General features: G+C 48.0%; 1 protein-coding gene across 1 annotated transcript in view; it reads left to right on the forward strand.

Moving 5' to 3' along the window:
- LOC142312883 (uncharacterized) overlaps positions 1-26,192 on the forward strand; it is a 139,841-nt gene that overhangs the window by 14,215 nt on the left and 99,434 nt on the right. Inside the window, exons 5-6 of the mRNA XM_075351867.1 lie at positions 7,426-8,684; positions 8,838-8,927. Of these exons, the coding sequence (XP_075207982.1) occupies positions 7,426-8,684; positions 8,838-8,927 (1,349 nt within the window). The remainder of the gene's footprint in view (positions 1-7,425; positions 8,685-8,837; positions 8,928-26,192) is intronic.

The following is a 26,192-nucleotide window of genomic DNA, read 5'->3' on the forward strand; positions in this document are numbered from 1 at the left end:
ATCAGTTGATTACTTCATTTTCAATTTTTAAACTTTCAAACAAACACACTCAACACACCTGTTTTCTTTTTCCTCCCCCTTTAAAGAACGGTTTCCCTGTACCTAAGTGGGGGCCTACCTAGGTTGGGACGGGTGGACCTCCGGGGTCCGGTGTCAGTGTGGCTAGGCAGTGGGGCAGAGGGAACAATTGGTTCCTCCTCCCGGCTATCGTGTGGGGCAGGCGGAGGCCTAGGGGAGCTGGGCACAGATTCATCCCTGGGCACTGGCACTGGTTCTGGCTCATGGTTGACCGCTTCCACCACTTCCTCATCCACAGGTTGTGGGAACAGTATCACTGGAAGAATCACCGCGCCGTTCTGTGTAGGCCAGTCTGCTGGGAAGTCTCCCATCGCAGTGTGGATCACCTCTTTCGCCTTATCCGCTGGTAGGGGAACCGGTACTTCTGCCGCCGCTCTTAAGGCTGGTGGGCACCTTTTCAGATGGTCCCGGGAAACCGTGGCCAAAGTGCCTCCTTGATCACGGCCGATTTGGTAGGCCTTCCCGTCTTCCCATCCTGTGGGCTGTATGACGTACAGGTTCTGTTCCCATTGATCATCCAGCTTGTGGGTTCTCCTCTTCCGCTTCAGTACGACATCTCCGGGCTGAAAAGGGCCAGCAGACGCCTTTTGATTAAAGCGCTGCTCCTGCAGTTCTCGACTCCGGCTTAAGTTCTTCTCGACATATTCTTGAATCTGCCGGTACTGTGCTCTACGCCGGGTTTCCCATTCAGCTGTCGAAGGGAGTGCTTCTGGGGCTTCCAACCCCATTTCCAGGTCCACCGGCAGGCGGCCGGGGCGAGCCCTCATCAGATATGCTGGGGTGCACTTTGTTGAGCTGGACGGGATATTGTTGTACATATCGACCAAGTCGGGTAGCTTTTCCGGCCACAGGTTCCGCTCTTCCAGCGGTAACGTCTTGAGGAGTCCCAGGACCAAGTGGTTCATCTTCTCACACATGCCGTTGGTCTGGGCATGGTAAGGGGTGGTCCGGATCTTCTTACAGCCGTACAACTGGCAGAACTCGTGGAACACCTCCGCTTCAAAAGCCGGGCCTTGGTCAGTAAGCACCTTTTCTAGGATATCCATGTGGTCGGCAGAAATAGGCCTGGAACGCTCGAGCGGCAGTACGACCAGTTAGGTCCTTGACGGGGACAACCACCATGAATATTGAATAGTGGTCAACGCGTAGGCGTACCCACTTCGGCTGGGGGTGAGCTTGACATGGTCTAGGGCGACCAATTCCAGCGGCTGATGTGTGATGATTGGGTGTAGGGGCGCCCTCTGGCTGGTCTCGTCCTTCCTCCTCAGCGTACAAGGACCACACTCCCGGCACCAGGCTTCTACCGACTCCCGCATCCCACTCCAGTAGAACCGCTCTCTCAACAGCATCTCCAGCTTTTTCCACCCGAAGTGCCCGGCACCATCATGGTATGCCCGCAAAACAGTAGCTACATCAGCTTGGGGAATAACCAACTGGCAGATTTTCTCATGAGTCTTCGGGTTGATCAGCTCACGGTACAGCTTCCCTTGATGTAGATACAGCCGTTTCCGTTCTTTCCACAAGCGCTGGGCTTCAGCTGGGGCGGCAGGGTCCATTCTAACAGCACCTTGTTCCACCAGGGTCTTGACGAGGCGGACAGCCGGCGCCTGGTTTTGAGCTTCCTGCCACTCTTGACTGGGCCGTGGGTCCAAGTCCACCCGTTGTTGGTGCACCTGTACCTTCTCAGTTGATGGCTGGTGAAATGCAGGCAACTCGATCTCCTCGAGGTCGTCATCCTCGCACCCTTCCTCTGACAAATGGGGCATTCAGGAGAGTGCATCAGCATTAATGTTGACACGACCAGCACAGTACTTGATGGTGAAGTCATAGTTGGCTAGCCGGGCCACCCACCGCTGCTCCAAAGCGCCCAACTTGGCCGTGTCCAGGTGAGTCAACGGATTGTTGTCCGTGAAAGCGGTGAATTTTGCTGCAGCCAAGTAGTGGCGGAACCTCTCTGTGATAGCCCATACCAATGCCAGGAGCTCGAGCTTGAAGGAGCTGTAGTTCTCAGGGTTCCTTTCAGTTGGCCGAAGCTTCCGGCTAGCATAAGCAATCACTTTCTCCTTCCCATCCTGGACCTGGGATAGGACTGCTCCTAGTCCCACATTGCTGGCGTCTGTGTAGAGGATGAACGGGCAGCCATAGTCAGGATACGCTAGGACCTCTTCTCCGGTCAAGGCCGCTTTCAGCTGGCAGAAGGATTCCTCATGCTTTTCTTCCCACACCAGTGGGGCTCCGATGGGTCTACCACCTTTGGTCTGTCCCACGAGGAGATCTTGCATGGGGGCAGCCATCTTCGTGTACCCTTTGATAAAGCACCGGTAGTACCCCACCAGACCCAGAAACTGCCTTACTTCCCTCACGGTGGTTGGTCTCGGCCAGCCCTGGATGGCAGTGATCTTCTCAGGGTCGGGGGCGACACCTTCTGCACTTACCACGTGCCCCAGGTACTGCACTCTGGGTTTCAGCAGGTGACACTTAGAGGGCTTCAGTTTCATCCGATATCTGGCAAGGGACGCGAACACCTCGGCCAGGTGCTCCAGATGGGCTTCATACGTCTGGGAGTAAACAATCACATCATCCAAGTACAATAGGACGGTCTCGAAGTTTAGGTGTCCCAGGCAGCACTCCATCAGCCGTTGAAAGGTTCCTGGGGCATTGCACAGCCCGAACGGCATACTATTGAATTCACAGAGCCCCATCGGGGTGGTGAAGGCGGTTTTCTCCCGGTCTTCTGGGGCCACGGCCACTTGCCAGTACCCACTGGTGAGGTCAAGTGTAGAGAAATAATTTGCAGTTCTCAGTGCGGCCAAAGACTCTTCAATACGGGCAGTAGGTAGGCATCTTTATGGGTTATCTGGTTAATCTTCCGTTAGTCCACACACATCCGCATGGTACCATCCTTCTTCTTGACCAGTACCAACGGAGCGGCCCAGGGACTACAGCTGTCCCGAATAACCCCTGCCTCCTTCATATTCCTCAACATATCTTTGGCACACTGGTAATGTGCAGGGGGAATAGGCCTGTACCTCTCTTTGATAGGGGGGTGTTCCCCGGTGGGGATATGGTGTTGGACCCCCTTGATCTGCCCAAAGTCTAGTGGATGTTTGCTGAAAACCTGTTCATACTCCCGCACCACCCTGTATACCCCTGCTTTGTGATGTGTAGGGGTATCATCAGTGCCCACATGTAGCTGCTGGTGCCACTCATTTACCTCCCCTTGAGGCGGGGAAGTGCTGGTAGTAGGTGGGGAGACTGAGGGACTGGCTTCGTGGATGGTGTGGGGATCCAGGGTGAGGAGTTTGGCTATGGTGGCATACCGGGGAAGCCTGACTTCTTCCTCCCCACAGTTCAGCACCCTCACGGGCACTCTCCCCTTCTTCACGTCTACCACCCCTCGGGCGGCCATTATAGTGGGCCAGTGCTCGGAGGGTATGGGCTCCATCATGGCAGGGTAGTCACGCCCCTGAGGCCCTACTGCTGCCCTACACCAAATCATCATCTCACTCCTAGGGGGCACAAGCAACGGAGCAACATCCATCACTCTCACTCCACCAATCTCTCCTCCTGTTGTTTACATGCTGGCGGTACATCAAGGCTCGGATCTCACGCTGCACAGCTCTCTGTCGGCTCCCCGCCGCCGTGGCGGCCAGCTGTTGCAGTAGGGCCAACACATCACCCATACAGTGCTCCATCACATTGGTTCCTAGCACTATCTTCGGGTTATGATCACTGGGTTCATTCATGATCACAATCATACCCTGGTGTTGCAGTTCAGCTTGCCCTACTGTCATAGCCACCTGTTTATACCCCACTTGGGTCAATGGGAGTCCATTGGCAGCAATTAGCGTTATACTAGTATCTGGGGGTGCCAGCTCGTCTATCCCCCAATACCGCTGGTACAATGTGTATGGTATGGTGGTTACTTGTGATCCAGTGTCCAAGAGAGCCATCACCGGTATGCCGTCCACAGCCACGGGGATGATGGGCCGGACCCCGATATACCGGTCCCGCCAGTCCGAGGGGCCACGGGGTTCTACTCCTGAGGATTGGCCCGGGGCCCCAGGGGTTGTTCGTTTAACGGGCACTCTCGGATGTAATGCCCAGGCTTACGACACTTGTAGCAGGTGGGAGGTCTGCTCCGCGGGTTGCTATTTCTTCTCCGCTGCATCCAAGGGACATCCTCAGGGCTGTCGGCAAGCTGTATCTGTGCTGAAGGCTGAGATCTGGTCAAAGGTTGGAGTGCAGCAAGAATCTTGGCGAGGTCTCCGTCAATGCGACGGACCTGGGCTGCCAGTTCCTCCATAGTGCTGCTTGGGGCTGCAGGTGTTGGAGAGGTTGGTAGGGCAGGGGCCACCACTACGGGGGCTGTCTCAATGGGCCACGGGGCTGTCTCCAGGACTTCTGAGGCTGGGGGCTGTAGTGCTTTAATGGCCCGTTCCTTTAACACAGCAAAGTCCACATCAGGGTGTTCCAGGGCCCACAGCCGGAGTTGTTTGCGATCCTCAAGGGATCTCATCCCCTGCACAAATTGCTCTACTAACATCTTGTTGCTGTCCGCCTCATTGATAGGATTCACCCACTTTAGCGTGCGGAGGGCGGTTTGCAGACGTAAAGCATAGTCCCGAATGCTATCCACAGCCCGTTGCCGGCACTGGTAAAACTGCATCCTCAGCTCAGCTTCAGTCCGGGTCTCAAAGGCAGTCTGTAGCTTCTCAAAGATGGTGGCTACAGAGAGCCGGTCCCCCTCGGCCCAGGTCTCCGCCTCCTGCTCAGCCGCACCGGTTAACTGGCCTAGCACTACCGCTGCACGTTGCTTATCGGTCAGGGGGTACAGCTCTAGCAACGGGTTAAGCTTTTTCCGGAAGACCTGTAAAGCATCAGGTTTCCCGTCATACTGCGGTAGCCAGGTAGCTCCGGGCGCATAGGGCAAGGAGAACGGCATCACCTGAGCGAGCGCGGGGGCCGCGGCACCTCCCGCCAGCGCGGCCGGGACCTGGGCAGGCCTATTCCCATCCGCGGGTGCCACTGCGGCTGCGACCGCCGCTCCTCCAGCGGCTCCGTTGGGCGCAGACATCTTGTTTCCGTCCCCCTTAGCTTGTTTCCGGCCTCTCCTCTATTGGGGCGGAGTTTTGGCCTTCGCTCCTCTGCTACTCGAGAAGACGCTCGAGCAGGAACTTTTCGTGCCAAAGATGGCGACTTCCGAAATCTTTCAGCCGGATACCTCAGGCGGTCACAAGGCGCACCTCTACCCAACGGCAGAGCGGTAAGATCCTGTTCGTGACGCCAAGTTGTCGCGGGCGGAAGAGGGGACGCCGCGCTCTCCCTCTGCTCGCGTCCGGCGGGCACTGCGGCCTGCTGCTGCCGCTGCTCGGTGGCTCGAGCGATGGGCCGGATCCCAGGGACTCGAGCGGCGCTCCTTGCCCGTGAGTGAAAGGGGGTTTTTGGGTGTGGGGATTGTTTATTGTCCGTGACGCCACCCACGGTTGTGGTGATTTGTTGGCACCACCGCTGCTCTGTATGGGGATCCCGGGAAGATGGTATGGAGCAGCCAGTTGTTGTGTTGCCCCTCCGTGGGTAGGGGTTGGTGATCCCGGGGCCCAGTGATGAGGTGGGAGATGCAGGGCTTGGTGGGCGCAGGGACGCGGGGGCAGCGCTGTGCCTTGCGGCACTGTGGTACTCACTCAGCCTGAGACGATGACACAGTTCTCGGTAAAACACACGGCTGGAAAGACGGTTCCCACGGACAGCTGCACTTGCTTTCCCCAGTAGGTGACGGTCCCTCTGTCCTGCACCTATGATGATAATGGTTGCGATGGGTTCCCACCGGTAACCCGCTCCCCGGCTTGGATATGGGCCGGAGGAGCCCTACTTTGCCCGCAGGCGCTGGCCCTGAGAAACTGGTGCCCTGGCGGTGGCGGTGTCTCTCCTCAATGGTTGGACTGTTGCCTTCAATCGGGACTTGGTTGTTTGGAGACAGACGTCCCCTTCACTGACAGATTTGGCAAATTTACGGCGACTCCTTGCCTTGCCGGGGTCCGAGAGGCCCCTGCCCTGGTGCTGACTGTTCTTCGTATACTGCTCCAGACCGCTGGGCCACTACCCGTCCGCGGTCCTTCCAGCAACCTCCGAGCAGCCCCCCTCCAGACTATCACCGCCGTCTGCTGACCTTGCTGACACTGTCCGGGCACACAGCCGGACCAACTTCAGGCTTTCTTACTGACACTTTTACTCTTTTCTTCTGCTCCTCTACTACTTCCTTCTACTTCACTCCCCTAAACTGCACTCTCTGTTTACTCCTTCTACTTCCTCCTCCTAGACTCATCTGCCTGGTTCTTCCCGCCTCCAGGGCTGTGTACTCCTCGGTGGGTGGAGCCAACCGCCTGGCCCACCCCCTGGTGTGAACATCAGCCCCTGGAGGAAGGCAACAAGGATTTTGGTAGCCTTAGTGTTCCTAACTGGGTTGTAGGGTGTGGTGGTGTGATGACCTGTGACCCCTGGCTTGCCCAGGGCGTCACAAATATCTGTCAAATCCACTAATTTAGGACAACCCGACTTTCTCTGGACAGCAGATGTTAAGAAAAAAAATGCATTGATCTGATCAGTTGTGATTTGCTTGCTATATCTTGTTCTCATGGGAGATTGGGTGATGCTCGACTGAGGTTTGTGTTAGGCTGCTTTCACACATCCGGTTTTTGCTGAGCGGCACAATACGGCGCTTTGCAGAAAAAACGCAACCTTTTTTTGCCGCCGGTTGCGTTTTTTTCTGCATAGACTTGCATTAGTGCCCTATTGTGCCGCATGGCCTTGCGTTGCGTCAGTTTTTTCCGGATGCGGCATATTTAGCCCATGCGGCGGACGGATTGAACGTTGCCTGGCACTTTTTTTGTGCGTCGAAAAAACTGCATCGCTGGTCCGGCGCGATGCGGCACCATTTACAATGCAAGCCTATGGACGCCGGATGCGGTTTTTTGAACTGCGCATGCTCAGTATCAAGCCGCATCTGTCAAAAAACGGACGGGCCGCATGGAAAAACTTATGCAACAGATCCATTTTTTTCGCCGCATCGGTTGCATAGGTTTTTGAGCCGGATTGAGCCGCACTGCAAAAATTGGATGTGTGAAAGCAGCCTTAGCTGCCTCCCTTCTCAAAAGCAAGCAAATATAGGGAGAGGTCAGTAGAGGCTAACTGTTCTCTGAAGTTTTTTTTTCAACTTCAATCAGAAAATGTATTTGTGTTACATGTTTTACATATTGTTATGTATATTTTATAAAATCTCTATATAATATCACATATTTAATATATTAATTTAAAGTGAAAAACAAAAAATTGTTTTCATTTTGGCAGGTGCCTATATCAGTCTTTCAAAAGAATGTGTGATATCTTCTAATGTTAAAGATGATCATGGTTTTAAACAAGAAACATCTGAAGAGCATGCCATCACTCCAGATAAACCCTCAGCTTTTCCAAAGAAAAACCTGTCATCTGATTATTTTCAACAAGTCCAATCTTTTGATTCATTACAGACTGGTAGAAAAATAAAAAATAACAGAAGAAATGTTGAACATCAAAAAACTCACAAGCGGAAAAAGTCTTATTCATGTTCACAATGTGGGAAATGTTATACTCGAAAAACAAATCTTATTTACCATCAAAAAACTCACACAAGGGAAAAACCATTTTTATGTCCTGAATGTGGGCGATGTTTTAAAAAGAACTCACATCTTCTTGAACATGAGAGACATCAGACATGTCAGAAGCCATTTTCATGTTTAGAGTGTGGGAAGTGTTTTAACCAGATATCAGATTTTGAAGCACATCAGAGATTTCATGTGGGAGATAAACCATTTTTATGTACAGAATGTGGGAAATGTTTTAACAAGAAATCTGTTCTTGAAGCACATGAAAGAATTCACACAGGAGTGAAGCCATATTCATGTTCTGAATGTCAAAAATGTTATAATCGAAAAATAGATCTTAATACTCATAAGAGAACTCACACAGGGGAGAAGCCATTTTTATGTTCTGAATGTGGGAGATGTTTTAACCAAAAATCACATCTTCTTACACATCATACAATTCACACAGGGGAGAAGCCATATTCATGTTCTGAATGTGGGAAATATTTCAGCCACAAATCACATGTTACTAGACATAAGAAAATTCACACAGGGGAGAAGCCATATTCATGTTCTGAATGTGGGAAATGTTTTAGACACAAATCACATCTTATTAGACATCAGAATGTTCACACAGGGGAGAAGCTCTATTCATGTTCCGAATGTGGGAAATATTTTAGCTACAAATCACATCTTATTAGACATCAGAAAATTCACACAGGGGAAAAGCCATATTCATGTTCTGAATGTGGAAAAAGTTACAATGCTAAATTACACCTTGTTGCACATCAGAGAATTCATACAGGGGAGAAGCCATTTTTATGCTCAGAATGTGGAAAATGTTTTAACCAGAAATCGCATCTTGTTACACATCAGAGAAGTCACACAGGGGCAAAGCCATATTCATGTTCAGAATGTGGGAAGTGTTTTAACCAGAAATCACATCTTGTTAGACATCATATAAGTCACAAAGGGGAGAAATCATGTTGATGTTCTGAATGTGGGAAAAAATTATAATGCTGCAATAAATCTCAAATGGGAAATGTTTTGCGCACTTGTTAACATTTGCCTTTTTGTATATGTTGGATGTGAGCACTAGTTGTATAATGCGGGCTCAGAAGTTGAGCATGATCCTTACAGGTATTAACAGTGTTCTACAGCCATCACTCATTATGGTACCAGCAATCCCAGATGGTGACCAAGGTTGACCCTGAAATGGTTCGCAGGCTGGTAAAAGTATGCGACATTTCAGTCCTTTTGGTAAATCTAAATGTATTTCTTTTTCTTTTTTGGCAAATAGATTGTAAGGTGGACTTCCTTTGTAGGTCAGTTTGTGGCAATAAGAACACGATGTCTGCACACAGTTTTCAATGAGTACACTCCCAAATGTAAGAATTCTGCCATTAACCGCTTCACGACCGCGGGCAGTAAAATTACGTCCTATTTTAACGTGACTTAACGACCAGGGACGTAATTTTAGTGCCTAAAGTTCATTTGATTGCCGTGGCCATAGCAACGGCTTTCAAATGATGTCCCCTGCTGTTTCTTACAGCAGGGGATCTTTGCTTCACCCCAGGGGGGGTGGCATCGCCACCCCCCATCGACGATCGATGTGATTGGCTGTTCAAATCTGAACCGCCAACCACATCTTTCGCACTGATTTCGGTAAAAATAATGCCGGAAATAGTGCGATACTGTGAGATCCGGCTATGATGTGCTGTAGCAGGTACAGCAGATCATAGGTGGATCTCAAACATGCCGCCCCCAGCCCCTGCAGCACTGATTTGAGCGATCGTGCTATGACGCGCAATCGCTCCAATCAGTGTGCAGTGGGGCGGTTTGATTTGCTGGTGGCCGCCCTCCCCAGGCCTGTGCTGGTCTGGGGACCCTCCCCCAACATGTCTGCAGCGTGCAGCACTGGCTGGTACTAGTGGTACCACGCCACCGCTGCTGCTGCCGCTGCTGTCACGTCACGGAGCAGGAGCAGGAGCGGTGAGTATTGTGCTCACCTTGCAGCCCCTGCGCGCTCTTGTGATTGCTCCTGCGCGCTCCCGTAATGGCCCCTGCCCGTGCCCCCTTGCGATCTGCCCCCCCGACATCCCGATCTGTCCCCCCGACATCCCGATCTGCCCCCCCGACATCCCGATCTGCCCCCCACGACATCCCGATCTGCCCCCCGCCATCCCAATCTGCCGGCCTCCCCCGTGATCTCTATTCTGCAGCTCCTCCGGTATCTCCCTCCTCCTCTGCTCTCCCCCTCTGCTGTCCCCCCGACGTCCTCTTACCTGTCTTCACCGGCCGATCACATCTGCCTCCATCGCTGGGTCCTTCTTCCTGGGTCTTCTGCTGAGCTGTCCAACTTCCTGCCTGCTGCTCCTGTAAAGCTGTTCCTCCTGCTAATCCTCTGGGTACTGTGAGTATAACTTTTTTTTTTTCTTTTTTTTTCCTCTATCCCCTGTCCATTTTTACACCTCATGCGTCCGTGCGTCCCGCCGAGCGCTGATCAGGGATGCACATAACGGATTGGCATCCCTGCTCAATTTTTGGTGTGACAAAAAGCATCGGGGATACGGAAAAAAAAGTCACGCCAAAAAATGAGCAGGGATGCCGATCCGTTATGTGCATCCCTGATCAGCGCTCGGCGGGACGCACGGACTGATGCGATACTTTTTTTTCCGTATCCCCGACGCTTTTTGTATCGCATCAGTCCGTGCGTCCCGCCGAGCGCTGATCAGGGATGCACATAACGGATTGGCATCCCTGCTCAATTTTTGGCGTGACAAAAAGCATCGGGGATACGGGAAAAAAAAGTCACGCCAAAAATTGAGCAGGGATGCCGATCCGTTATGTGCATCCCTGATCAGCGCTCGGCGGGACGCACGGACTGATGCGATACAAAAAGCGTCGGGGATACGGAAAAAAAAGTATCGCATCTGTCCGTGCGTCCCGCTGAGCGCGGATCAGCATCCCTGCTCAATTTTTGGCGTGACTTTTTTTTTTTTTTTTCCCGTATCCCCAGCGCTTTTTGTATCTCATCTGACCGTGCCTCCTGCAGCGGCCGATCAGTGCATTGCATCTGTGCGTTTGAAAAGTCAAATGGCGTTCCTTGTCTTCTGAGCCCCGCCATGCGCCCAAACAATTGATTTCCACCACATATGAGGTATCTGCGTACTCGGGACAAATTGCACAATACGTATTATGGTGCATTTTTTCCTGGTACCGCTTTAAAAAGAAAAAAAAAAGCTACCTTGTTGCTGCAAAAATTTAAAAAAAATAAATCATTTTCACGGTTCAACGTTATCAACTTTCAGTGGAGCTCCTGGGGGTACAAGGGGCTCAACAAACTTCTAGATAAATTCCTTGAGGGGTCTAGTTCCAAAATGGGGTAATTTGTGGGGAAGCTCCACTGTTTAGGCACCATAGGGGGGGGGGTCTAAAAACGTGACATGGCGTCCGCTAATGATTCCAACCAATTTTGCTGTCAAATGGTGCCCTTCTCTTCTGAGCCACGCCATGCGCCCAACAATTACTTTCCACCACATGTGAGGTATCTGCGTACTCAGGAAAAATTGCACAATACATTTTATGGTGCATTTTTTCCTGATACCCTTGTGAAAAAAAAGCTACCTGGTTCAAGTAACAGTTCTGTGGTAAAACAAAAGAAAATTGTATTCATGGCTCAACATTATCGACTTCTGTGGAGCCCCTTGAGGCTCACCAAACATCTAGATAAACTCCTTGAGGGGTCTAGTTTCCAAAATGGGGTCACTTGTGGGGGAGCTCCACTGTTTAGGCACCTCAGGGGGTCTCCAAACGTGACATGGTATCCGCTAATGATTCAAACAAATTTTGCTGTCAAATGGTGCTCCTTCTCTTCTGAGCCCCGCCATGCGCCCAAACAATTACCTTCCACCACATATGAGGTATCGTCGTACTCAGGAAAAAATGCACTATAAATTTCATTGTGTATTTTTTCCTGATACCCTTGTAGAAAAAAAAGCTACTTAGTTGAAGCAACAGTTTTTTGTGGTTAAAAAAAAAAAAATTCTTTTCACGGCTCAACGTTATAAACTTGAAGTGAAGTTCCCAGGTGTTCAAAGTGCTCACCAAACATCTAGAAAATTATTTGAGGGCTCTAGTTTCCAAAATGGGGTCACTTGCGGGGGAGCTCCATTGTTTAGGGGGTCTTCAAATCTGACATGGCGTCCGCTAATGAGTGCAGCTAATTTTGCGTTCAAAAATTCAAATGGCGCTCCTTCCCTTTCGAGCTCTGCCGTGTGCCCAAACATTTGATTTCCACCACATATGAGGTATCTGCGTACTCAGGAGAAAATGGACAATACATTTTATGTTGCATTTTTTCCTGATACCCTTGTAAAAAAAAAAGCTACCTAGTTGAAGCAACAGTTTTGTGGTAAAAAAAATGTTTTTTCTTTTCACGGCTCAACGTTATAAATTTTTGTGAAGCCCCCAGGTGTTCAAAGTGCTCACCAAACATCTAGAAAAATTATTTGAGGGCTCTAGTTTCCAAAATGGGGTCACTTGTGGGGGAGCTCCATTGTTTAGGCACCTCAGGGGGTCTTCAAACCCGACATGGCGTCCGCTAATGAGTGCAGCTAATTTTGCGTTCAAAAATTCAAATGGCGCTCCTTGCCTTTCGACCTCTGTCGTGCACCCAAACAATTGATTTTTACCCCAGGGGTATCAGCGTACTCAGGAGAAAATGCACAATAAATTGTAGGGTGCACTTTCTCTTTTCTCCCTTGTAAAAATGAAAATTTTATGGCTAAAGTAACATTTTTGTGTTTAAAAAGTAAAATTTTCATTTTTTCCTTCCACATTGCTTTGGTTCCTGTGAAGCACCTAAAGGGTTAATAAACTTCTTGGATGTGGTTTTGAGCAGTGTGAGGGGTGCAGTTTTTAGAATGGGGTCACTTTTGGGTATTTTCTGTCACCTCGGCCTCTCAAAGTCACTTCAAATGTGATGTGGTCCCTAAAAAAATTATTTTGCAAATTTTGTTGGAAAAATTAGAAATTGCTGATGAACTTTGACCCCTTTTAACTTCCTAACGAAAAAAAAATCATTCGAAAATTGCGCTGATGTAAAGTAGACAAGTGGGAAATGTTATTTCGTAACTATTTTGTGTGACATATCTCTCAGATTTATGGGCATAAATTTTCAAAGTTTGAAAATTGCGAAATTTTCCAAATTTTCGCACAATTTCCTAAATTTTCACAAATAAACGCAAAAAGTTTCCGCCTAAATTTGCAACTGACATGAAGTACAATATGTCACGAAAAAACAATCTCAGAATCGCCAGGATCCGTTGAAGCGTTCCAGAGTTATAACCTGTCAAAGTGACACTGGTCAGAATTGCAAAAAATGGCTCGGTCATTAGGGTGTTTTAGTGGCCGGGGGTGAAGGGGTTAAAGTGGTTAGCCGGGACTTGTTGTTTTTTTTCTTCTATGGGGCTTAGCACGTATTGGTAGGTAGCTGCTAACTATCTGCTTGTTCAGTCATACGTCAATTTCTCCATGCTCAGAGTGATCACAGGAATGCACCTGGCCCCAACTCTCACCTGTGAAGTCATGTTGATTGATAGCTGGCTCCCCTCTGCTTAACTTGGTGCAAGCGCACTGAGTTAGACCACATCTACTCTTTCAGTATTTCGTTAGTATTTTACATAAGTATTTCTAAGCCAAAATCATGAGTGGAACGATCAGAGGAAAAGTATAAGACATGTGCATCACTTGTGCATTTTTTTACCCACTCCTGATTTTGGCTTACAAATAGTTATGTAAAATACTGATCAAATACTGAACGTGGATTTACTTAGATTTAGAATGCATGAGCTGACACATGAGCAGTGCAAAAAACTCTGAAAATTACTCTGATTTTCAGTGAGTATCAGTTTAACCCCTTTACGCCCTTGGACGTACCCATACATCTGAATTGCTGTTTCTTCATTCTGACTCACAAAAAGCAAATTAAAAAGTGATCAAAAAATATTATGTGGCCCAAAATGTTACCAATAAAAACTCCAACTCATCCCGCAAAAAGCAAGCCCTCACATCACTCTGTTGGCAGAAAAATGAAAAAAATGATAGTCTTCAAATTTCAGTGATGCAAAAACGTTTATTTTGTAAAAAAGCATTTTTAGTGTGATAGTAGCCAAACCTAAAATTATTATATAAATCTGGTATAGCCGTAATTATACTGATACTTATAGGTGAATGGCGTAAAAAAACGCCAATTTTTCAACTGCTGTTGATTTGTTCAGTCTGCCTCCCAAAGCTTGCAGTAAGGCTCTGTTCATATTTATCCGGTGCTCTATGCTGACCGCTTACACCGGAAATGATGTGTAAATCTCTGAAAAACATTATTCAGACAAAATTCCCAATGGAAAATTCACTGTAATGAGGCAGAGGGAGTCACTTTGAACTCCCATCTGGCCTATGGTCCATCGTCTTACTTGTCTTTTTGGGCGTGCACAAAAGTGCAGTCATCAACAGTTTTGTTCACATTTGAAAGAATGAACACAGCTGAGCAGAGGCCAAACAGAGTTTGCAGTAACTCTGCTGCCTCATTAGTGAATAGATCCGTCAGGGGTTTCACCTGAATAATGTATTTTGGAAATGTAGATGGAAACCCCGGTGTAAGTGCTCATAAAACAGCACAAAATAAACCTGAACTGATACAAAATGTTCAGTACCCAAATCGCCAAATAGCATTCAACTCAACCCACAAAAACACAAGTCCCTTCTCAGGTCCATCATCTAACAGAAATACAGGGGGCTTCAATGTTACTGGTAGCACAAAGTCTCTGGAAAAATGTTATGGCTCTGCCACTCAAAAAAGAAATGGAGTGTAATCTTCTCTCCAAAATTCAAATGATCCCCTCCCTTCTGAGCCCCAGAATGTGCCTAAACCACAATTAACATTAATTTGGCATTACTGTAGTGAGGAGAACCTGTTTAATTTATGGGGTGCAGATTTTCAGAAGCCCAAGCTGGGCACAATGTATGGGCACTGCAATGTTCTGGGCACGACAGAGGCTTATTTTTAATTCAGCAAAATTCAATGTGTTTGACTCCATGGATGTTTTCCAGAGACTAAATCATCACTACATCCATAGATGAACTCCCAGAGGGATGTAATTTCCAAAATGTGGGCACTTGGGTTTCTGCCGTTCTGGCACTTAGGGGCTCTCCAAATGGAGTTGGCAAACTATTATAGGAAAAACTGTGCTCCAAAAATCAAATGGCTCGCCTTCCTTCCCAAACCCTGTGGTGTGGCCAAACAGTACTGTACAGTCATGTTGGGTATTGCCACGTTCAGGAGAAATTGTGCAAGACATTATAAGGCCTTTTTTACCGATTCCCCTTGTGAAAATTGGAAATCTTGGGTTAAAGCAACATTTTAGTGGTGAGAATGTAATTTCGTCGCCCAATAGTGCGGCCAAACAGTATTGTACAGTCACATGTGGAGTATTGCCACATTCAGGAGACATTTTGTAATACATTATGGGACCTTATTTACATATTCCTGTTTTGAAAATTAGAAATCTGAGGTTAAAACAACATTTTAGTGGTAAAAATGTATTTTTTGTTCACGTTCCAATAGTATAACATTTGTGACATGCCTGTAGAGTCAATATGGACTTGTATCAGAGTTTGATCAGAGTGGGATCAATTTTTCTCAAAGGCTCGAGAGTGTCGGAAGTCAGCTCTGGAAGGCAAAGACAGGGACTCCGTAAAAAAAAAGCACACGGGGTTACAGTCCTAAAAGCTAAGTGTTTATTCACACTACCATAAACACAAACGTAAGTACATTCGCTGTTGCAAGCGTAAACAGTACCATGGGACCACAGATCCCGGGCTTACCATGTCATGGGAGGGTGTAACTAAACGACCACCTAGTTCATTGCTAGAGCCACTGACGGTGTAATATAGACTTGGGCCACAGGTAGCCACCAGGTGCTATTCTCAGAGCAGTCCCCGAGCCTGACAGCTGAGCCGAGCAGGTCAGCCACAGAGCAGGCTGACTTCAGAAATGCAGTATAAAACTCTCCAGCTTCCTTCATCTTTAAGACCCGCAACACACATCCGTTTAATTTGTACGTGTGCGGTACGTATCTGCACGTACCTGTAGACACGTACACACGGAGACCCATGTTGTTCTATGGTAGATGGCACACACACATAAAATCACACGGAACGTGTGTCCGTGTGATAAGTACGTGTGTGCGCTTTTCTACACGGACAACATGTCCGTTTTTGGCCGGCATCACGCAGGCACGGACCCGCTAAAGTCTATAGGTCCGTGCCTGCACAGACCGCACACAGAGTATGTCCGTGTTCAGCACGTTTCGTGCGTGTGCGTTTTTACACTAGCGATCTTATTTTTTTTTTTTTTAAATTATATTCAGTATACTTACCTTTTTTTCTGCTGTTCTCAGTCATACTTATATTGGCGCTCGTTTTTTTTCTTCCCCCGGCTCATACCGCTCCCCGATCACCAGCGCGGCGAGGAACAGCTGTGCAGAGAATACGCGGCAACAATTACTTTGAAAATGCCGGCCGCTCATTAATCAATCTCGTATTCCCTGCTTTCCCCACCCACTGGCACCTATGATTGGTTGCAGTCAGACACGCCCCCATGCTGAGTGACAGCTGTCTCACTGCACCCAATCACAGCAGCCGGTGGGCGTGTCTATACTGTGCAGTAAAATAAATAAATAATTTAAAAAAACGGCGTGCGGTCCCCCCCATTTTAATACCAGCCAGATAAAGCCATACGGCTGAAGGCTGGTATTCTCAGGATGGGGAGCCCCACGTTATGGGGAGCCCCCCAGCCTAACAATATCAGTCAGCAGCCGCCCAGAATTGCCGCATACATTATATGCGACAGTTCTGGGACTGTACCCGGCTCTTCCCGATTTGCCCTGGTGCGTTGGCAAATCGGGGTAATAAGGAGTTTTTGGCAGCCCAAGCTGCCAATAAATGCTAGATTAATCATGTCAGGCGTCTCCCCGAGATACCTTCCATGATTAATCTGTAAGTGACAGTAAATAAACACACCCGAAAAAATCCTTTATTAGAAATAAAAAACACAACATATACCCTGGTTCACCACTTTAATAAGCCCAAAAAAAGCCCTCCATGTCCGGCGTAATCCAGGATGGTTCAGCGTCGCTTCCAGCTCTGCTGCATGGAGGTGACCGGAGCTGCAGAAGACACCGCCGCTCCTGTCAGCTCCACGCAGCTAAGGAAGGCAATAGCGCGATCAGCTGTATTCAGTGTTGGCCGCGAGTAACCTCAGTGACAGCTCAGCTGATCGCGCTATTGCTTTCATTAGCTGCGTGGAGCTGACAGGAGCGGCTGTGTCTTCTGCAGCTCCGGTCACCTCCATGCAGCAGAGCTGGAAGCGACGCTGGACCATCCTGGATTACGCCGGACATGGAGGGATTTTTCGGGCTTATTAAAGTGGTGAACCAGGGTATAGGTTTGTGTTTATTATTTCTAATAAAGGATTTTTTCGGGTGTGTGTGTGTTTATTTACTGTCACTTACAGATTAATCATGGAAGGTATCTCGGGGAGACGCCTGACATGATTAATCTAGGATTTATTGGCAGCTATGGGCTGCCAAAAACTCCTTATTACCCCGATTTGCCAACGCACCAGGGCAAATCGGGAAGAGCCGGGTACAGTCCCAGAACTGTCGCATATAATGTATGCAGCAATTCTGGGCGGCTGCTGACTGATATTGTTAGGCTGGGGGGCTCCCCATAACGTGGGGCTCCCCATCCTGAGAATACCAGCCTTCAGCCGTATGGCTTTATCTAGCTGGTATTAAAATGGGGGGGACCGAACGCCGTTTTTTTTAATTATTTATTTTACTGCATAGTATAGACACGCCCACTGGCTGCTGTGATTGGGTGCAGTGAGACAGCTGTCACTCAGCGTGGGGGGCGTGTCTGACTGCAACCAATCATAGGCGCCGGTGGGTGGGGAAAGCAGGGAATACGAGATTGATTAATGAGCAGCCGGCATTTTCAAAGTAATTGTTGCCTTCACAGGTGACCGCTAATCAGTACGCGGCACACAGACAGAGCCGTGGCATGACAATGAAGTCGGGTGAAGTTCACCCAAGTTCATTCTCATCGCGCAACTCTGTCTGCTGTCAGCCGACATGTATCAACGACATTGTGCAACACACAAACGGACATTCCACACGGACATTCCACGTACACATACACGGGCATTTTACACACAAACACGGACATTTTACACGTACACACGGCTCGCATACGCCATCACACAAATGCCATATGTACCGGAGAAACGCCCCAAAAAAACGGAACACGGACCCGAAAAACGGATTGTAAGACAAGCACGTTTTTTTTTGCGGAAGTGTGTTTTAGGCCTTACACACCATTACTGATGCACTCTGGCTGCCTTTATGCATTCTTAATTCCTACAGCTTAGCAACTCAGGTGTTCCCCTGAAAATCTGGATCAGCAAGAATGGTCCAGGTCAGACTATACCTTCTGTTATCCAGTCTGAAAGGCATTTGATGGTAGAAATGTACCTTCCATCCAGAACCACACCCTTCAATGTTCAAACAGTGGACTCAGGACTAGACATCTGCATTTCCCTGCAGCGTGCCTGCCCGATGTTCCACTTTAAACTTAAAAATTTACAGGGACAGGAACCACCTGGTAACCCGAACATTCCCCTACTTGGCTTGACTCATCCACATAGAGAATGATTGGTCACCAAGCAGAATGTCAGCCCCAACAAATAATAGTGGAGAGGCTCGAATGCCTAATTAATTGCGAGACACTCCCTCTCCACTATACCTAATCTAGTTTTAGCTGGGGTAAGCCTTCAACTAAGGAAAAGAACAGGCTGCTCTTCCCCGTTAATCTGGGACATCACTGTACCTAGACGCACTTCTAATACACTGTGTGCAGAATTATTAGTCAAATGAGTATTTTGATCACATTGTCTCTCCAGTAAAGGAGACAAACTCTAGCACAGCGCCACCTATTGGAAGTAGCGATCCTAAAAGTCACAAGTGGATTTTCAACAATCCATTGCAATATGACTCAGGATATATAAGCCAGATCAGAATCCCAATTTGCAGACACGGTGTTTCGGGGTGCTTGCCCCTCGTCAGTGCAAAGTATGGGGGTGTCTGATCTGGCTCATGAGAAAGCTATGTGGGGACCACGGGGGAACACTATTCTCCTTAAGGAGACTTTGCAAGCCAGTCTGGCTGCCAGGTAAGGGGACTTATAGCTGCAATGCCCCTCTGGGAAATATTCAAATTGTCTCTCCAGTAAAGGAGACAAACTCTAGCACAGCGCCACCTATTGGAAGTAGCGATCCTAAAAGTCACAAGTGGATTTTCAACAATCCATTGCAATATGACTCAGGATATATAAGCCAGATCAGAATCCCAATTTGCAGACACGGTGTTTCGGGGTGCTTGCCCCTCGTCAGTGCAAAGTATGGGGGTGTCTGATCTGGCTCATGAGAAAGCTATGTGGGGACCACGGGGGAACACTATTCTCCTTAAGGAGACTTTGCAAGCCAGTCTGGCTGCCAGGTAAGGGGACTTATAGCTGCAATGCCCCTCTGGGAAATATTCAAATTGTCTCTCCAGTAAAGGAGACAAACTCTAGCACAGCGCCACCTATTGGAAGTAGCGATCCTAAAAGTCACAAGTGGATTTTCAACAATCCATTGCAATATGACTCAGGATATATAAGCCAGATCAGAATCCCAATTTGCAGACACGGTGTTTCGGGGTGCTTGCCCCTCGTCAGTGCAAAGTATGGGGGTGTCTGATCTGGCTCATGAGAAAGCTATGTGGGGACCACGGGGGAACACTATTCTCCTTAAGGAGACTTTGCAAGCCAGTCTGGCTGCCAGGTAAGGGGACTTATAGCTGCAATGCCCCTCTGGGAAATATTCAAATTGTCTCTCCAGTAAAGGAGACAAACTCTAGCACAGCGCCACCTATTGGAAGTAGCGATCCTAAAAGTCACAAGTGGATTTTCAACAATCCATTGCAATATGACTCAGGATATATAAGCCAGATCAGAATCCCAATTTGCAGACACGGTGTTTCGGGGTGCTTGCCCCTCGTCAGTGCAAAGTATGGGGGTGTCTGATCTGGCTCATGAGAAAGCTATGTGGGGACCACGGGGGAACACTATTCTCCTTAAGGAGACTTTGCAAGCCAGTCTGGCTGCCAGGTAAGGGGACTTATAGCTGCAATGCCCCTCTGGGCATGTTGTCCTACTCCAAGCTGTATAGGCTTGAGAGCCAACTACCAATTAAGTAAATCAAGTGATGTGCATCTCTGTAAGGAGGAGGGGTGTGGTGTAATGACATAAACACCCTATATAAGGTGTACTTAATTATTAAGCAACTTCCTTTCCTTTGGAAAAATGGGTCAGAAGAGAGATTTAATGGGCTCTGAAAAGTCCAAAATTGTGAGATGTCTTGCAGAGGGATGCAGCAGTCTATAAATTGCCAAACTTTTGAAGCGTGATCACCGAACAATCAAGCATTTCATGGCAAATAGCCAACAGGGTCGCAAGAAGCGTGTTGGGCAAAAAAGGCGCAAAATAACTGCCCATGAACTGAGGAAAATCAAGCGTGAAGCTGCCAAGATGCCATTTACCACCAGTTTGGCCATATTTCAGAGCTGCTACGTTATTGGAGTATCAAAAAGCACTAGGTGTGCCATACTCAGGAACATCGCCAAGGTAAGGAAGGCTGAAAAATGACCACCTTTGAACAAGAAACATAAGATAAAACATCAAGACTGGGCCAAGAAATATTTTAAGACTGATTTTTCAAAGGTTTTATGGACTGATGAAATGAGAGTGACTCTTGATTGGCCAGATGGATGGGCCAGAGGCTGGATCAGTGAAGGGCAGAGAGCTCCACTCCGACTCAGACGCCAACAAGGTGAAGGTGGGGTACTGGTATGGGCTGGTAACATCAAAGATGAACTTGTGGGACCTTTTCGGAATGAGGATGGAGTGAAGCTCAACTCCCAGATCTACTGCCAGTTTCTAGAAGACAACTTCTTCAAGCAGTGGTACAGGCAGAAGTCGATATCATTCAAGAAAAACATGATTTTCATGCAGGACAATGCTCCATCACATGCATCCAACTACTCCACAGCGTGGCTGGCCAGTAAAGGTCTAAAAGATGAAAAAACAATGACATGGCCCCCTTGTTCACCTGATCTAAACCCCATAGAGAACCTGTGGTCCCTCATAAAATGTGAGATCTACAGGGAGGCAAAACAGTACACCTCTCGGAACAGTGTCTGGGAGGCTGTGGTGGCTGCTGCACGCAATGTTGATCGTAAACAGGTCAAGCAACTGACAATCTATGGATGGTAGGCTGTTGAGTGTCATCATAAAAAAAGTGGCTATATTAGACACTAATTTTTTTGGGGTTTTGTTTTTGCATGTCAGAGATGTTTATTTCTAAATTTTGTGCAGTTATATTGGTTTACCTGGTGAAAATAAACAAGTGAGATGGGAATATATTTGGTTTTTATTAAGTTGCCTAATAATTCTGCACAGTAATAGTTACCTGCAAAAACAGATATCCTCCTACTATAGCCAAATCTAAAAAAAAAACCACTCTAACTTCCAAAAATATTAAGCTTTGATATTTGAGTCTTTTGTGTTGATTGAGAAACTAGTTGTTGATCAATAATAAAAAAAATCCTCTAAAATACAAGTTGCCTAATAATTCTGCACACGGTGTACATCTGTCTGCACGAAGTCTGATGTAATCAGAACAGGTGTTCCACACAACATTGACTTCAAAGACATGAAGCCTCCTCAGCCTGATTATTCCACTGGACCATTACGGACTTCCTACCTTTTGGACAGTCCATCAATGGAGCCGACAATGTGGCAAAATTGGGATTAAATTTCCTATTATATCTGATTAACCCAAATAAAGCTCTACTTGCTTCGCTGTGAGGGGATGGGAACAGTTCTGAATTGCTTCTACTTTGTGTACTTGGGGTTTGATAACGGCACAGACTCTATATGCACACGTGAAACAAGTGCGCCCGTTTTTGTGGCAGAACCCATGATGCTGAATTTATGGGACACAGTTATTGTGAATGGTATAAACTCCCCTGATGAGTGAAGGTGATGACGAAACGCTTCGGAAGCAACCTTACAGATCTGCACATGGTGCGATGACAGGAGGAATTATATCCTGATCTGCAATAGGAATTCTTGATCCCTAAAAACAGGATGATGGTGGCGACTATAAAAAGGAAGGTCGATCATGCCTGAATACCCTGTGATGGGAATCTTTAGATGAGCCTAATTGGGTGAGATCTTTCCATATCTTTAAACATGAACAGTCATAACTTGTAAATGATGTTCAGTGGTTTGAACTGGTAAACATCAGGTCTCACCTTGTTTGTAAAAAATTCTGGTTTTCCTCTTTTTGGGGGGAGGGGTGGCTCCCCTCACGGGTGAGTACGGGATCTTGATATTATTGTGAATACTGCTATTCACAGGGATTCTTTGTCTATTGTGCTGTACATGTATGCTGGGCCCTTTTGTCCTCTGGTGTGACCCAACTACATGTTTACTTTTATGTTCATGTTTCTATGTGACTTTTGTCACTTTTAACTTTCATGTAATTAAAAGTTAAGTTTTAGGAGTCTTTGTTCCAACCTTTTAGATTTTTGTATGTCTCCTTGACCCTATTTTGCTACTTATTATATACCGTCTGTGGGTCTACAGTTTATTAGTATCCAGGTTATAATTTTTGATAACTCCTCGCCCAATAAATACCATAGGTACAGAGCTTCTTCCACCCCTAAGGTACATTTTTTGGGTATGGCGGAGAAAATCCACTGATGCTTGAACCTCTGGTAAGTGACTCTCCCAATCCACACTAAGTGCCACAATGTCATGCAAGCCAAAAGATAATACCTTATACTGATACACCTCTTCAGCTTTACAAAGGTCGCCTTCTCCTTAGCGGCCTCCATCAGGGGCACCTGATAGTACACTGTGGTCTAGTGTCAAAAAGTACCAAGCATGCCCTAACCTCTCTATTAACTCATTCCTCCGGGGCAATACCATTTGGCTTAGGTATTAAACCTATCGGACTAGCCTATTCCCTCCTGGACTCCGTCATGACCCCTAGCTGTAGCATTGATTTCACCTTCTCCTAGATGGCTTGTAGACGAGCAACAGGCACCTGATAAGGCTTTGATCAGACATTTTGCATGGGGCTCAGTAATAATTTAATGTTAAATTATAGTGGCACATCCAGTGAGTTTGGAGAAGAAATCCATATTCTGGCTAACAAACTCCCGGATTTCCTGAAGCTGTATGGAGGACAAAACCACAGGAGGTAACTGAGCTTTCCCCACAGGAAATGCAGGCAGCAGATTGTCCCCACCATGGCTTTCCCTATCCATCCAGGGCTTCAGCAAATTGATATGGTAGACCTGCTCTGGTTTGCTTCACCCTGGCTGGTGTATCTTGCAGTTTACTGGCCCCAAATTCTCTATTATCGCATAGGAATTTGTCTATAGTGGGCACAAGTACCAGCACCTGATCCACAGGGTTAAAGATTCTTACCTGAGCCGCCTAATTATAGACTCAACTCTGAGCCAGTTGTGCCACCTTCAAATACTCCCAGTACTCCCAGACAAGTGGCAGAACTGTCTCAATTCTTTCCTGCATTTTTGCAACATGTTCTGTCACAGAAAGAAAGAATCCAGCTCTTGACCATGCGATTTTCTTCAATAGTTTAAGTGAATTGTGTGACGCCCTGGCAAAACCAGTTAGTCACAAAAGTGTACATCCTCCTTGTTACCACCAGAAACCCACACTTAGGCATAACACACAGCCATTAAACCCTAGCCACCCCCTCATGATAATAAGGACACACCAGTGGGCGGGATCAGGCGGATGAGAACGCCGACCTATGGGTCCTGATGTGTCAGAGGCGGGAACACAGTGGATCAAGTTCAGGCATTGAAGTGTAGACAGTCAAGTGGAAGTGGGGCACACACTGAGAAGTGTATTCAGGGGTAATAGCCCTTGGACTACCCGGCTAGGTGGCAGACAGTGAACAGGGCCACAGGCGACGGAGATCCGGTCGCGGGAGACCTAAAGTGGACCAGGGCAGGGTTGTAGCCCACCGGTGCCGATAGCAGGAATCTGGTCCGGAGGCCGTGCACAGTCGGGGTGCCTGGACCCTAGGGCGAGGAAGGTTGCAAGCCCCTCTCCAATTATCCAGTCGGGGACAAGGTTCCAGACTTTGTCCCATTAACTGCCCAGATAGAGCAAAACGGAAGCCCAACGCGGGGGATAGGGTGTCCGTCAGAACCCACTGAGATCCCAAGGGTCAGCTTTCGCGGGCCACAGCTCCCAACACATACAGAACCGGGAGTGGACTTCTCTGTTCTATGCTAAGTCGTCCAAAAGAGAAACTGTGGAAAAAGAAGCGCAATAGGGTCTTACCCCAATATATACAGGGTGAGGAAATGAGCAATACTACTCACCAAAAGGGGTTGTGAAAGTCACAACTCCTATAACAGCATGTAACTCCAAGCCACGGCAGCGGTCCCCATAAGGCAGATAACAGAGAGCATTAGAGATGGGTTTCAAAGCCGCGCCAATGACCAACAGATCATGAAAGCTTAAGATTAATGTTGCTTTATTTCATGCACAGGTCTACGCGTTTCAGGAGACACAGCTCCCTTCCTCAGGACAAACTGGCAAAGAACATCAAATCTGCTGTATAGAGGAGAGCCTACACAACATTATATTCCTTTGGGGGTGTGTCATGACGTCATCTCTAAGGTATATAATGTTGTGTAGGCTCTCTATACAGCAGATTTGATGTTCTTTGCCAGTTTGTCCTGAGGAAGGGAGCTGTGTCTCCTGACACGCGTAGACCTGTGCATGAAATAAAGCAACATTAATCTTAAGCTTTCATGATCTGTTGGTCATTGGCACGGCTTTGAAACCCATCTCTACTGCTCTCTGTTAAGTCGTCCAAAAGGAAAGACAAACACAAAGTGCAGGAGGAAGGGATACCTGTTCATTAACCTGCGTGCGGGACCCGAATGCACCCTCCTAAGGCAGCCGGCCACTGGCAACTTGGTTTACTACTGGACTTGTGTGAAATTATTGAACTGTGAGTACGCCATTGTCCCCCGGTCCAGCCCGACACGCCACCTCCAGCAGCCATCACTCCCGTGTTCAATCCGCGGGCCCTGGGACTACACCTCCCCTACCCGTGGAGGGGATCCCATCTTGCTGCCCCGCTCCATCAGACCCGGGCGCTCCATCACCAGGCAGCGGCGATGCTACCATCCCTTACCGCAACCCACGGGTGGCGTCACAGACACAACAACTCCCCTGTAAATATCCCCTTTCCAACGGTTGTGAGGACGGGCGGCCATGAGAGCCCGGGTCAGGTCACCACTCGAGCCGTAGCAGTAACCCGGATCCGAGCAGGCCCCCGAGAGAGAAGCGGCAGCGCGCCCCGCCCGCAACAATTGCATAACAAACAGATCAATAACGCATGAGAAGCGTGTTCATCAATGCGTTTCAAGTGCTCATACCACTAATAGTTGATCCACTTTAGTGCCCGCTGATCATTTTCCCTGGGAGGGAGTGTATTTTATTTCATTTGGTACTGAAGTGGTTAGGGTGCATTTCTATACTGCAGTGTTCTAACTGAGTTGTAACCTCAGCTGCAGTCACTCCCTTCTTTTGTAAATATCCCCTCCTTATGTTGGCTGTAGCTCATTCCTATGCCAACCATGTTGCAGGAACTCACTGCATAGCAGTGGGGTCATTACTATTGTAGCTGCAAAGTTTCCTATAGAAGTATCCAAAGAGTGCTTTTTGTTGTGTCTTTCCCCACCCATTTCTCTTTCCTTCCTTGCATTGTCTTATTGTAGTGGAGAGACTAGCATCTCGTTGGCCTTCAGTAGTCAGGTTGAGTTCAAGGCCAGCTAGGGCCTAGGCGACGGAACAGTGTTCAGAGGGGGAATGACCCATCTAGGGGTATAGGGAGTGCAGGGATAAGCCTCAGGTGAGTGTCTCTTCTCCCTAGCACCAGGGTCTTCCACTCACCGGGCATGACAATCCTGATGTTCCCACTGTGTTATGCTGCTTGGTGGGTGTGCCATGTAATGCTCACTGCCAGAAATGGTGCTGCAGTGAGCTGAAGTGGACCCACTGGACCACAGTGAGACCCCGGCACTATAGTTTTGTGGGGTAAAGTCCTGGACTGTGGCAGCTGATCCCTATGGCGGACACAGGAGCAGGCAGGACAGAGTCTCAGGTGCAGACAGACCACCAGGGTAGCTGAGGCAGACAGCACAGGCAGAACAGACAGGTAGAGTCACTAGCACCAACAGGGCAGGAAGGACAGGCAGAGTTACTAGCAAGGCGGAT

Source organism: Anomaloglossus baeobatrachus, chromosome 5 (assembly GCF_048569485.1).
Source record: "Anomaloglossus baeobatrachus isolate aAnoBae1 chromosome 5, aAnoBae1.hap1, whole genome shotgun sequence".
NCBI lineage: Eukaryota > Metazoa > Chordata > Amphibia > Anura > Aromobatidae > Anomaloglossus > Anomaloglossus baeobatrachus.